Source organism: Poecile atricapillus, chromosome 1 (assembly GCF_030490865.1).
Source record: "Poecile atricapillus isolate bPoeAtr1 chromosome 1, bPoeAtr1.hap1, whole genome shotgun sequence".
NCBI lineage: Eukaryota > Metazoa > Chordata > Aves > Passeriformes > Paridae > Poecile > Poecile atricapillus.
This window is the reverse complement of record NC_081249.1, coordinates 127,661,955-127,674,883: the sequence shown is the minus strand read 5'-3', so window position 1 is coordinate 127,674,883 and position 12,929 is coordinate 127,661,955. Positions and strand designations below refer to the sequence as shown.

Below are 12,929 nucleotides of genomic sequence, written 5' to 3'. Positions count from 1 at the left end.
ATTTTACAACTGTTATTAATATTGCATGTGGCTCTGTGGCCAGCACAGACGAGCTAACAGGTAGATTTAATGGAGGGGTATTATTCCCTTTCAATACCAAAGCATACACGCATCAAAACAAAGAGATGTGATCCTTAATACCGTTCTGTGCTTATAAACTGAACTTTCAAATGGATCATGGAAATGAAAAATAATTCAGTCACCTATTGAAAAGAGAAGGCTCAAATTAACTAACTGGATTAATTATGATGGTAGGTCCTGTGCATTAAAATTTGCCATTATTTCCCATGCAGTTAACTAAGGGGACAAAACCTGTAATTTAGTTCAGATGGCATGGAAAGAGCAATAAAAGCTACCTAAAATTTAAACAGACTTTTATAAGTTTTAATAGAAGGTACTTCAGTTTCTCATCAGCTGATTAATTAATAATTTAGCAAGCTCTAAAACCTGACATTATTTGAAATGCTATTTTCTATAGGTAATTTGATATTTTTAACCACCTCTAAGCCACTGCCACTGATTATGCAGCTGGCCTATATCAGTGGCACCTACTAACAGATCACTAAATACCTAAAGAGAATTAATGAGAAATTTCTTGAAGACAAACTTCATGTCAGGTACATTTTGCTTAAGCACCACCTACATTCCTCTAATTCAAACCAACACTATAGACCCCCCACACTTTCACCAGTTCTCTAGGCAGGCTGCTTAAATATTTCAATGGGGAACTATTTATCATTGATAAAATATGATTTATCACTTTTATCGTTTATCATATGCAGACATTAAGCCTTCGAAGCAGTCTTAAAGAGCAGAAGCTCAAATGGCAAACAGAACAGCACATCTACTTAATAAAAATTATATAAAACAAGATGAATGTATGAAAAACAAACTCAAAGGAATAGGAAAAAGCAGAAATTGTAAATTTCAGCAATTTCACTAACTATACATATGACTACAGAAATGAGTCATGGTGGTGTGCTATCAATTCAGTCTGAAGCACAACAGACACAAACACAGATCTATAAAAAACAGGATTATCGTACTGGAAATAAAATAATTCACCTTCTCTCTCCTCCTCAATCTGAGCCATTCTCAAGGCCATGGCAGATTTCTCTTCTCGGACTTGATCCTGGGACTCCTCTGACTCTGGGACATTTTCCTGCCATTCCAAGAGCTGACTCTGCAATTCATCCACACTACCTGATTCACTGGCCTAAAAAGAGAAATTCTGTATTAAAATTAATTTACCACACCCCTCTGCAAATGTAAATACATTTGTAAATTGGCAAAACATCATAATTCACCATTTTATGTAAATAAAAATCTATGAAATTGGTCAGTGTAGATTGTAGATATTGTAGATTATGTTAAAAACAAGTCCCACAACTTCATAAAATATTAAAAGTATTTTGTCTACAAAATAACAGGCACACTTTGATGACTCATGTTAAACATAACGAACTAAATAAAACTGCTTGGAAAAATGTCATTTAAAGTGTGTGCAAAGTAAGTAGAAATCAATCTTTTTGAGTAATTCAAAACCCGTCATCTTGTTCTCCAATTGAACAGCCACTGAAACTAACAATTCCATCTATCAACAAATTAATTCTCAGCTCCAAAATCCAGCTGACATGCTTGATGACAATTAGCACCATTAATCAATAAGTCATGCAAATAAATTTTCAAGTCAACCTGTGAAGCTGCCCTCTTTGTAACTTGGTCAAGATCAGCCTGCAGCTTCCTCTGCTGCTCTTCATAGAGCTCCAGCTTTTTCAGCAGCTCTTCTACAAAAACATAATAAATTTGGTTCATGAGGACAGAAATAATTTACTTCTGTCTCTTTACTTTGGATCATCTGCAAAAGATTTTCATTTACCATTCTGAGTTCTGATTTCATGCAATGACTGCAGTTTTGACTGTAGTTCTTCATTTTCAACTTCTAATTCTGACACACGATTGTTTAAGGCAGATACATCATTGTTCTTTGAGGAAAACTGAAAGAAAATACAGTTATGGGGGTTTCAAATAAAGCAAAATCGCAGCAAAGTACTTTTTTTTCTTATTCTTTAGTAGAATCTAGAATAGCTGTTTTTCTAATATTTAAAGTACAATACAGCAGCTCATCTCTAACAAATTTACTCCTGAATGCTGGTAACACAATTTGTATTATTTTTTATTTAAACTACATTTTCTATCAACACTTTATGTCCATTCAATTTTCATACATTAATTCATAAAGTAAACTATTGTAATATTTTATTTACCCCACAGTTTTTCCCAATCAAATCTCCATGCACAGTAGCTGGAGAAAGACACAGAGCCTTAAACACAAAGCTACACATACATTTTTCAGTTCATCCTCCAGCTGCTTGATTCTTGATTTAGACCAAGCTTTCATTTTCAAAAACTTGGCTTCAGATTTGCTGGCCTCTTCTGTTTTCAATTTCACTTGGACTGAAAAACAAGAAGCAGGTATTATTTTAAACTGTAGAGAGATTATAAATACAAACCTTGTCTGTAATTCCTTTAGCAACTGGAAGTTACACACGCAAGACAATAGGATTTATAGAAAAACATTACGAATCAGAAACAGTGAGAAATTTATTGTTCATGTGATTATCTTAGTAATCCTCTAACCTTCTGTATTATAGCACTTAATCACTTTAATTACTGTGGCAAAAATATTCCATCAAATTTCATGTAGTTCTAATTGCAGCAGTTATGAAATTGGCTCAAAATTTGTAAAAGTCTGGGGCAAAGAAACCTTTAATATTGTCAGTGACAAGTGTTTAACTAGGATACCTTCCAAATCTTCCATCTTCTCTTTGGTTATAGATCCCAGATCTCTGTCTTCTTTGGAGTTACTCTGTCCACCACCACTCAACTCTGCCACTTGTTTCTGAAGCTTAACCAGAGCCTGGTCTTTCTCTTGCAGCTCAGTTTCATGTTTCTCTTGAATTTCATGCAGTTCAGCACTGTATTTTGCCTTAACTTTTGTCATTTCAAGTTCATGTTTCTCCATCATGTCTTTTAATTGGGCTCTCATTACATGTTTCTCAGCATCCAGTTTAGACTGGAGGTTTTCTTTTTCAGACAGAAGACGTTTCAAATTTTCATTAATCTCCTGTTTAAAAAAAAACAAACAACAACACAGCACAAAAAATATTTATAATTTTAATGCAAAGTATTTTTCCTACCACTGTCAAATTTTATACCTGTACTCCTACTTATGGCATTTCTTACTTTCAATTGCTGGTCCTTGGCATCCAGCTCTTTTTGCAAGACATCAATCACCTGTGTCCTTCCCAGCATGACTTCTTCCTTTTCATGGAGCTTCTGTTTCAAAGCTTTTAGTAGCTACCAAAAATAAAAAGTTAAATAATCAAGCAATCAATAAAAGACTTATTTTTATTCTCCCAACCAGACACTTGAACTGTGTCAAAGAGTTTAGTAATTACATGATTCCCAATTCAAGCTGCTGAGTTTCCAGAGCAACGTACCTGTTCTAGGTCAGCACTTGCATCAGATTTAGCAGCTAATCTAAAAAGCTCCTGCTCATGCTTCTCTCTCTGTGCTTCCAGCTCCTTTTCCTTTTCCTGGATAATATTTTGAAACACACGTACCTAAAACCACCAAGAAAATAAATATGAGACCAGTCCACAAACTATAGCAAAACCACACTGAACTGTCTAACTAAAGGTACAGCAATATAATGGATTGCAAATTAAGATTGAATTTTGTTTCCAGTACATTAAATACACTAATTAGTCGCTTACATTCATTCCTACTAAGTTTCTATCAACTAAGCCCAAATGATAGTCTATTCCTCTAACACCTGTATTCTTCCTCTAATGTGGTTTGTAGCTCTCTTACCATTTTCCTAAGAATTGGATATAACTATTGGAATCTTGCATTTACTTACATTTTCCATGTATGTAGCTTCTTTCCCTTGGAAATGTTCTCTTTCCTTGTTTTGAATATTTTTCAGACTCTCGATCTGCTCCTGGAACAAGCTGCACTTTTCTTCACTGTCTCCCACCTTCTTGGTAAGGTTCTGCACCAGAATCTCCATGCTTTGCAGCGATGACTCTTTAGCTGCCAGCTGGTTCTTTACAAAGCAAACCAAAGACAATTAGCAGAAAAATGATACAGCAATCAGGAAGCCTTTCCTTGGTAAGGACAAAATAAGTAACTAAATATATATATAAATGAAGATAGTAAAGAATATTTATTCACATTAATTAACAGTGTTTCAGAGAGGGACTGACTACTTAATACATCAGAATTCATTGGTTCCTTGAAAACTCTATAAAGATTTTATAACTTAGCTGCTAACATACCTTCAATTCTTCATTAGGCAGGAATATTTCATTAGCAGCATCACTGGATCCACAAGCCACCTGCAAATCCCTGATGTAAGCATCCCTTTCAGCCAGCTTCTTCTCCTTCTCTGCCAGCATAGCATCCATGTCAGCCCCACGGCTGCGCTGCGCCTCCAGCTCAGCATCCTGAACATGAAAAGGCAGAATTGTTTGTGGTCTGTGCTTCTGTCTCCAGCACAGAATGGTCTGCATTGCTTCCTTACTGCCTGTGTTAGAGTACTCAAAAATTACAACCAGATGTATAAGTAGTTGTTTGAAGTGTAATCATTATTTAATGAACTTTTCTCTCTCAAACTCTGCAGCATTCCCATTCCTGACAACATCCCCAGGGAAGTTATGTCCACAAAACACCACAACATGAAATCAGCCCTTGCCTCACATTTATTCCTGTTATGACCTATTTTTTCAATGAGGAAAATTGAAGCAAACCAGTATTTTTGTTCATACACGAGATTTAAATACAACAGTGACCCACAGAGCTCATCTTTGTGTATCCTATTCCATTCATCCAGGACTCTCTGCCCACTGTAGGCAATTACAGAGTTCCTACTGCCCTTGCTGAGGCTGTAACATAATTCCTCAACACAAAACTCCCAGAATGGCTGTTAGGTAGCACAGAATTGAATACACATTTAAGTAAACATATTCAAACATAATCCTACACCACAAAGGTGAAAAGTCACACCATGTAAAACACCACCTTTTTCTGCAACTCTTCATTTTTTTGTGTAATCTGGGATTCCAGCTCTTCAATTCTCCTTCTCAGCACTAGTATCTTCCCTCGATTTGCTGCAGCATTTTCCTGGTCTCCATCTTTTGATGCCTGCAAAAACAGGGAGATCTGCATTCCATGTACAGCTAACTCCTGCATTCTGTACGTCTACTTAGTCTGATAATAGCGATGAAAAAAGCAGACTTTACTCAGACTGTGTTTCAGTTCTCTTATATATTTCATATTCCATGTAGAAGCTGGCACAGAATTTGTATTAAGCTTATAAAAGTCTTTGTATTTAAATTATTCATTATAATTGCTACTAAGAAGTGGACTGGAATATGCAGCAAGGAGATTCACTTCCTCTGGCAATTGAAACACAAATAATCAGGCAAGTGTAGTCCATATATATCAGAGGGAAAACAGGATTATTGGGGTAAAAAAAGTAAATTCAACCATTCCTAAGCATATTTTAATCAGAATTTCCACAGCTGTAATTGCTGTTTTATAGAAATTATCTGCCATTACAAGAAATCAAGAGCAATTGCTAAGCGTGTTTTGTTAGCCAAAAAAAGATCAGAAGAATAAACAGTTACTGCACATTTTTGAAGAAAACTGGGGATTGCAATAAACTGGTTGTTACCATTCCCTTCCAGCACAGCTTTAAAATACAGATCCCCCTGAAAAACTAAAGCCTCACTAAAGTTATTTTAGAAGCTGTATGAAGTCCTACTCTGAAGAACTGCAAGTCTACTTGCACAATTGTGTTACTACAAACATATCTGAGACTCTCTTATTAACAGTAAAACACCTGTCACTTTCCAACACTTAATTTACATTTTGCTAATAAGGACAGTTTTACATTTCCAAAGGAACAAGATAGGTTTTGTTCTCATTTCTTCTCCAAACCTTATCTGCCTGATTCACATCAGTCAAAACTCTGAGCTGCTAACAGGATGAAGAGTGAAAAATTTTTACTATAACAATTTGAAGAGAATGTGCAATTTTCTGCATTTGTATTGAAAAATAAAAGAATTAAACAGAAATACAGATTAACTGACAGCATCCATTCAGTCTACCCTGATCCTAACCCAACTCAGCTCAAAATTTGAATTTCCCCATTGAGTGACCATGGAAAACAACCTACAGCACCCCAGAAATTGTATCTGCTTTCAAATGTGAAAACACCTTACTTTCTTTGGTTCTGCTTTGGTCTCTAAGCCTCCTGCCACTGGTAACTGCTTCTTAAGTTCCTCCAGCTGCGAGGTTAATGATGCAACCTTGGCTTTGTTCTGCAGCTTCAGCTTGGAAAGTTTGGCATCAGCAGATTCCTTCTCCTCCTACAAACATCAAAGTCATAATGGACTAAATTAGCTACACACACAACTTCCTGGTTCAATTCTTCCATTAAAAAAAAAAAAAGAAAAAAAGAGAGAGAGGGAGAAATCTGAAGTGATTAACAAAAAATATATTCCCTGAAGAGACATTACAATGTTTCATTTTCATTATTTAAATTTTCTCTTCTTCATTTAAACTTTCTGCACATGGTGATTATTACTGCATAGAATTCAAAACTTTACGATATAAATTCCCATATTTTTTTCACAACAATACAAATTCTAGGCTTGATTTTTTTTATGAGAAGAATTAATTATTTTTTCATAAAAAATACAAAAAGACACCTTCATTATAGTGTAAAAGCTTATTTCACTTTTTTTAAAGAGAACTCAATATATAATGAGTTTTAAAACATGCAGTATTTTAACACTTCTGTTGTTCACATCCACAAATAAAAAGGGCAGAAAGAAATCTCTTGTAGGAAGAGATCAACCTTATGATTTTTTTAAAAAGAGTAACAAGCCCCAAAAAAGCCTTCAGGATATTAGATATAAATTCCTTCTAGTTCAATCCTGGAACAGAACACATGCTGGGAACAAGCAGCAATGTCCAGACCCCAGAACAGCTCCTTGTGACCATCCTAGAGCTGCTGTAACAGACTAGAAGCCTCTAAAACATGACAGAAAGGACTGAAGGGGAATTTTAAACAATGGTTTTGACATGAACACATGCACAGTACCTTTAACTGAAGGTCTTTGGCCCGGATCTCAGCATCCTTCTCCCTGACAAGCTCCTTTAGCTGTGCCAGCAGCAGCTCAGTGCTTGTCAGCTGCTCTGTCAGATCCGTCACCGCCGTGCTTTCCATGTCCCCGGAGCCTGCGTGCTGTGAAGATTCAGGGAATATTCAGCCTGGGGAGATTCAGGGTGCCTTCAAAAATCCAAATGGGGCACTGCACTGCTCTGAAAATGCCTGCACTTGGTGTCTCACTTTATTACAACAGTCAGCAAATGCAATGCTAAAATTTCCATGGATTATATATACTTACAGCAGGCTGTTTTTACCAAGTCACATGGAATTCTAAACCTTATGAACTGCTTAAGCAATACTGGCTTGAAATATAGCAAAATCATTCAAGCATTCTAGGTATGAACACCTGAACTTCCTCGTTCACTGGATTTGTGTTGCAACAGCCAGCAGTGCAGCTAAATAAAATAAATATCCATAAAATATTGATATTGAAGCTACTCTACCCAAAGACACCCTGGGGATGGAGCTTATGTAACTCCTACAGATGTTTCCTTAAGGCAGGATAAGCAGAGTGAGGACAAGCACAGCAGCTGTGGCAGGCACGAGAGATTAAATATCAAGGAGATAAGAAACAAGGACACAACCTGACTTTTAGAGCCCTAAAACTGTCATGGTAAACTAGTCAAACGACTGCTTTATGGAAGAGAAAATACATATGGTTAGTGTATGAAAAATTAAAGATTCTCTGTGTCAGAGTCTTAAAAGGATATTAATAAAAATTCAGTACTTACTGCTGTTTTGGAAGGAGAATCATCTCCACTACCCCATTTCCACATAGTTCCACGATGGCTACGGAAAGATAAATGAAGTAATACCACAGTAACTCTCAAGGACTCAAGTAAATATAATTAATTCATACTTCTATGTATTTTGCTGTGAAATGCTTGAGAGTGATTTGTTCAGCTCTGGCAACACCTCTGATCTCCACTATACCACCAGTTGTTGAGAAATAACACTTCTCATTATGTACAAAATATGCATAACGTGCCTTTTCTAAAAACTGCCAGTCAGTAAAATGCCAATACTTCCAAAAATAATCCAGAGAAGTCTTTAAAGAGTAAATGCCATGGAGTATTATTCAGCACAGCTGCCTCTCCAATATATAAATAGAAGATACAAACCACACAGAGTTGCCTAATATTTAACCTGGCCTTAAACACTCCCTGTCACTGTAAGAAAACAGGGATCACAGCAATGCAGATTTCTAAAAAATCACACATTAAGGCTAAAACCATTAAATAACATCAAACTGCTTAAATTGCTGTGACTGCTGCTTATCTGAAAAGTACAACCAGCACTGCACCTGCTCAGTAGTTGTCACTCTCAAACAGGAACACCCAGAGGAAAAAAAAATCATGTGTCCTTCCCATTCTGTATTATAGATTTCTGAACTACACATCCACAGACCAGGCCTGAATTTGGACAGCAGTTTATAGTAAGCATTAGCACACAGCCTATCTTTGAAAGAATGCATCCTGATAGCAGAGGCTGTTTTTAAAACAGTTAATCACTTCAAAGCTCAATCCAGAAATCACAGACTGCAACCTATGGCCGACAACACCTACAAGGCCAGACTGGATCCTCCTTGCAGAACCTGTAAGTAAAACCCTCCTCTCATAACTACTGCAGAGCTGTAACATCAAACCTGTTCCCAGTGAAAAGCTCATTTCACTTCCAGACACACAAAAGGATTACCCAGGTACAAAGAGGCCAGAATGACTCACTAGATAGAACAGAGTGGTGCATTTGTAAATATTTCATCTCATTTCCAGCTCTGACTGATGGAATCATTTTGCTGGTCTCACGTGCCAGCATTCCTACCTGAGTACTTCAACTGCTCCTTCCTGGTGTTTTTTCGATTTACGTCAGTGACACTAAACACTGACAAGTTTTCCAAATCAGGCTGGGAAACAAAACTGATCAGGCTTTTTCTACCCAGCATGAAATCAACCAAGGATGGGTTTTGCTTTTTTTATGGCAGAGACAGCAAGTTAAAGCTGCAATCTTTAGTTAAAGCTGCAATCCCTCAACACATTATTGTCCACAACTTCCATGAGACACAACAGGTGCCACTTAATGTTATAAAACAACTTTCTCCTAATACTCAAAGTACAACTGAGGTTTCAGCTCTGATCACAATAGCATGTTACCAGAAAGAAAAGCCCCAGTGGCAGCTTTGTCTTCCTAACTCATTCCCTACCAGCTGCAGCCAAATCCAGCTAGAAAAACCTAATCATGTATTATTCATCTGGGCACTTGCCAGCCTCCTCAGTCCCCTGAGTCAGAGACCACAGAGCCCAGCACAAGGGGCACATGACAGATTTAGGCAGCACCTCGTTCCAGCTCTCACTACTGAGGAAGGTGATGGCAGTCCCCTCCCTCCTCTCTGCCACAGGCCTACAGCAGAAAAACAAACTGTGTAACAATCCAGGTAAGCCTAATATTATTTAAAATCCATTCCCCGAAACAATTTGGTGTTGAAAACACACTCGCTGAAAGAAAACCATTTTTATTTAATTATTTTCTCCTAGTAAGAAAATAATTTTGCTTTTTTACCCACCAAGATGCTGGTTCTTCTGCTGAACAAACTAAATTTGTTTTCAAAAGATCTGCACCATAAATGAACTTAAAGCTCCTGTACAAAACCTTGGCCAAAATCTGCATGAACATACAACACAGAGCACACACTGAAGCAGTGTTAACCAAACCACACACACCTGTAAAAATATAGAGACATTCATATTGCTATTACTTGCACCTGTTACAAACACGATTTCTTAGTTACAATGACCACATTTAAATATTAACATGAATTGTTACTCGCTTTTCATAATAAATGTATTATATAAAATATATATGTAATACAAGAGAAGCATTGTTTTGTAAGAGTGACCCAGTGGAGAAACAGCAGATGAGAGCAGCGCAGGTGCATGTGGGGCGTAGAGAACTCCAACGAGTCATTTCCACCCTTTCCCACATTTCCAGCCCCTCCTGCCCGGCTCTATTCGCGCCTGGCAATGGGAGGGCACGACCCCCTCACCTCCCCCCGTCAGGGGCTCCGCTCGTACCGGCCGAGGCCCGGGCGGGCCTGCCGGCGGAGGGCAGGGTTTTGCCGCGGCCGCGATGTCCGCACTCACCTGTGGGGCGGCGGAGGGGCGGCCACGGCCCCCGAGCCCGCCGAGCCCCCTCAGCCCCGACGCGGCCCCGTCGCCGCCGCCTCTGCGGCCCCACAGCCTCGGCCGCGCCCGCCGGGAGCAGCTCCGCCCCCTCCCCCCAGCGCCCCCTGGCGGCGCGGAGGACCGCCTGCCTCCCGCAGGGCGCTGTGCTCCCGAGGCCTGCCGATTTTCTGGAATTCCCAAACTTTTCCCCCGTTTTTCTGTGACGAAGCAGGGACCTACAAGCCAGACATACTTCTCCCTACACATTACCACGTATTTATTAACTGCTCACCTGTGAGGTGAGCAGCGCCTCAGCACCACCCCAACAGAAGAGAATTTCTTCCTAATATCTACTCTAAACTCACCTTCCCTCAATTTAAAGCCATTACCCCAAGACAAAGGCCTTCTTTGGTTTGTTATATTTACGCATGAGCAATGCCAAAGTCTCCAATAAAATTCCACCACCTCAGAACATTGCCGTGTATAATGTAATTGAGAGATATTTATAAATAAAGTTTAAAAACACTTTCATACTAGAAAAACTGGCTGCTGTACTGTTAAGAAAGGGAATTGTCATAACAGTAGTTGTATTGATCTCACTTTCAGGGAGAGGAATGGATTGAAAATCCTTTTTCTTAGCAGAAAAAAAGAAAACCACCTCCAGCTTGCTATAGGGTAAAACAAGCAGGTGCAAAAGGAAGCTGTGCCTTGTATCTGAAAGCAGCAGCATTTTTATTCTGCATTTTGTAATATTTTAGATAGTCTTTTTATCTGTGTGCAAACTGCAGCTTTCTAGAGATAATTGGCACTGGATTCTGGGCTACAGCCCCACCTTTCCCCAGACAAGCATCACTTCATCCCACGGAACAGAGAGTAAACCTCAATTCACAGGATCCTACAGCATTACCATGACTGGGAGCAGGAAAGAAGAAACCCATCAGACTGTAAAAGTAATTCCATTTCAAGATGTGGCTGTCATTTTAATCACTTTAATCTTTTCCTGGTGCAACACTCTTACCGTCATTCATTTCAGATGCGAGCTAAACAATGACACTCTGCATGTTCTCACCCAAGCCTTGACCACTTAGGAACAAAACAGCTGATGATGATTGATGCCTGAAGCTCCCTGGAAGACTTTAGCATCTCTGGAAATAGGACTCTGAGCATGGAATGAACTCCAGAACTGCGCGCTTGCATGTGGCACAGAGCGCTCCTTGGAGAATCCTCTGGAGAATGAGGTTTCTGTGGTTTGCAGCCGTCTCCAAAATAAATTCCATAGTGAATCTGACTACAACATCCATCCTCTCAACCTGTAACCTTTGTGATCCCACACATCCCGCAGTGTCTCCATAGCTTTTCCCCAAACCTGCCTCACAGCAGCATCTCCGAATACCTGTGAGAGGAGAAAACAGGAGTGCATTGCTTCAGTCTCATCCCTATCTACCAAAATGGTGTAAGGGGCTGGTTTGAATTGTATCAAGCATCAAACCAACCCTGTGCAGTGAGGAATAGTGAAGCTGTCATTCCTGAACAGTGCTGGTGTGCCATGAATAACTCAGCTGGACTCACAAGGTGCTGGGATATGGGTACAGAAGCATCTCAATCAATTCAAGACTGCTTATCCCTTAAATAGAACCAACACTGGATCACATGCAGAGATTTTGTTATTCGGGAGAGGAACTTTGCTCCAAACCCTCTTTTTTAAAATTCATTCTACTTGGGAAGAAACCAAAGGCATTTTTAATTTGCTCTTTCCTAGGTTCCAGGACAGTTTTCCCTATGCTTGTAAATTGTCATACCCATAAAAATACTATCATTTGCAGGTCTCCATTATATCCCAATGTATAAATTATTCTTGGAAAGATGGGAGTGGAGATGACAATGCACTTCTTTTGGGGATTTCGCAGCTCCCTTCTCTCTCTCTAAAATGCAGAATAGTGTTAGCACTGTGCTGTTAGTGCAATATTCACCTTGTGTGGAGTCAGAAAGTGCAGTGTGCTTGTTTCTGCCTCAATAAACATAGGGATCTCACAGACAATGCTTTCTTGGACGTTTAGGCATAGCCAAACTCTGCCACGGTGATGCCAGCTTAGGACTGACTATTTACCAGTGAGATCCAAGCCCTTGGAGACACAGAGATTCAGACACAATAAGCTCACTTCCACCTGAAGGAATACCACTGTTGTTAAATGCATTTAATATTAATAACATTAATAACAGCAGTATCCAGATGCCCCTGTTAGTGCAACAGCGAATTACTTAATGTGCAGCTCTTTGCTGGGACTATTCTGTTATCTTAGCAGCTCCTTTTTACAAAATAAAGCAGTTCACTGGTCAGCCTCCTCATTCCTGTCACACCAAAAAGCAGTGGGAGGAAATTGCTTGCCCTGCCTGTCTGCTTTTCCACTTGCATCTGCTTCTTTTCACAATTTCCTGCATCCTGAAATAACACGGAGACATCCCACCTCATCTTTGATGAGGGTTGGTAAAACTAGAGAAGGATTTCACACGGGATATCGCTAAACTCT

General features: G+C 39.1%; 1 protein-coding gene across 1 annotated transcript in view; it reads right to left on the bottom strand.

Moving 5' to 3' along the window:
* Positions 1-10,503, bottom strand: part of LOC131579403 (golgin subfamily B member 1-like) — a 34,334-nt gene extending 23,831 nt beyond the window's left edge. The window contains exons 1-14 of the mRNA XM_058839262.1: positions 10,381-10,503; positions 7,975-8,032; positions 7,175-7,318; positions 6,291-6,437; positions 5,086-5,208; positions 4,344-4,511; positions 3,926-4,111; positions 3,504-3,626; positions 3,247-3,360; positions 2,806-3,127; positions 2,348-2,457; positions 1,880-1,997; positions 1,696-1,787; positions 1,066-1,216 (exon numbers count right to left, since the gene is read on the bottom strand). Of these exons, the coding sequence (XP_058695245.1) occupies positions 1,066-1,216; positions 1,696-1,787; positions 1,880-1,997; positions 2,348-2,457; positions 2,806-3,127; positions 3,247-3,360; positions 3,504-3,626; positions 3,926-4,111; positions 4,344-4,511; positions 5,086-5,208; positions 6,291-6,437; positions 7,175-7,318; positions 7,975-8,019 (1,843 nt within the window). The 5' untranslated portion in view covers positions 8,020-8,032; positions 10,381-10,503. The remainder of the gene's footprint in view (positions 1-1,065; positions 1,217-1,695; positions 1,788-1,879; positions 1,998-2,347; positions 2,458-2,805; positions 3,128-3,246; positions 3,361-3,503; positions 3,627-3,925; positions 4,112-4,343; positions 4,512-5,085; positions 5,209-6,290; positions 6,438-7,174; positions 7,319-7,974; positions 8,033-10,380) is intronic.
* Positions 10,504-12,929: the final 2,426 nt, after the last annotated feature.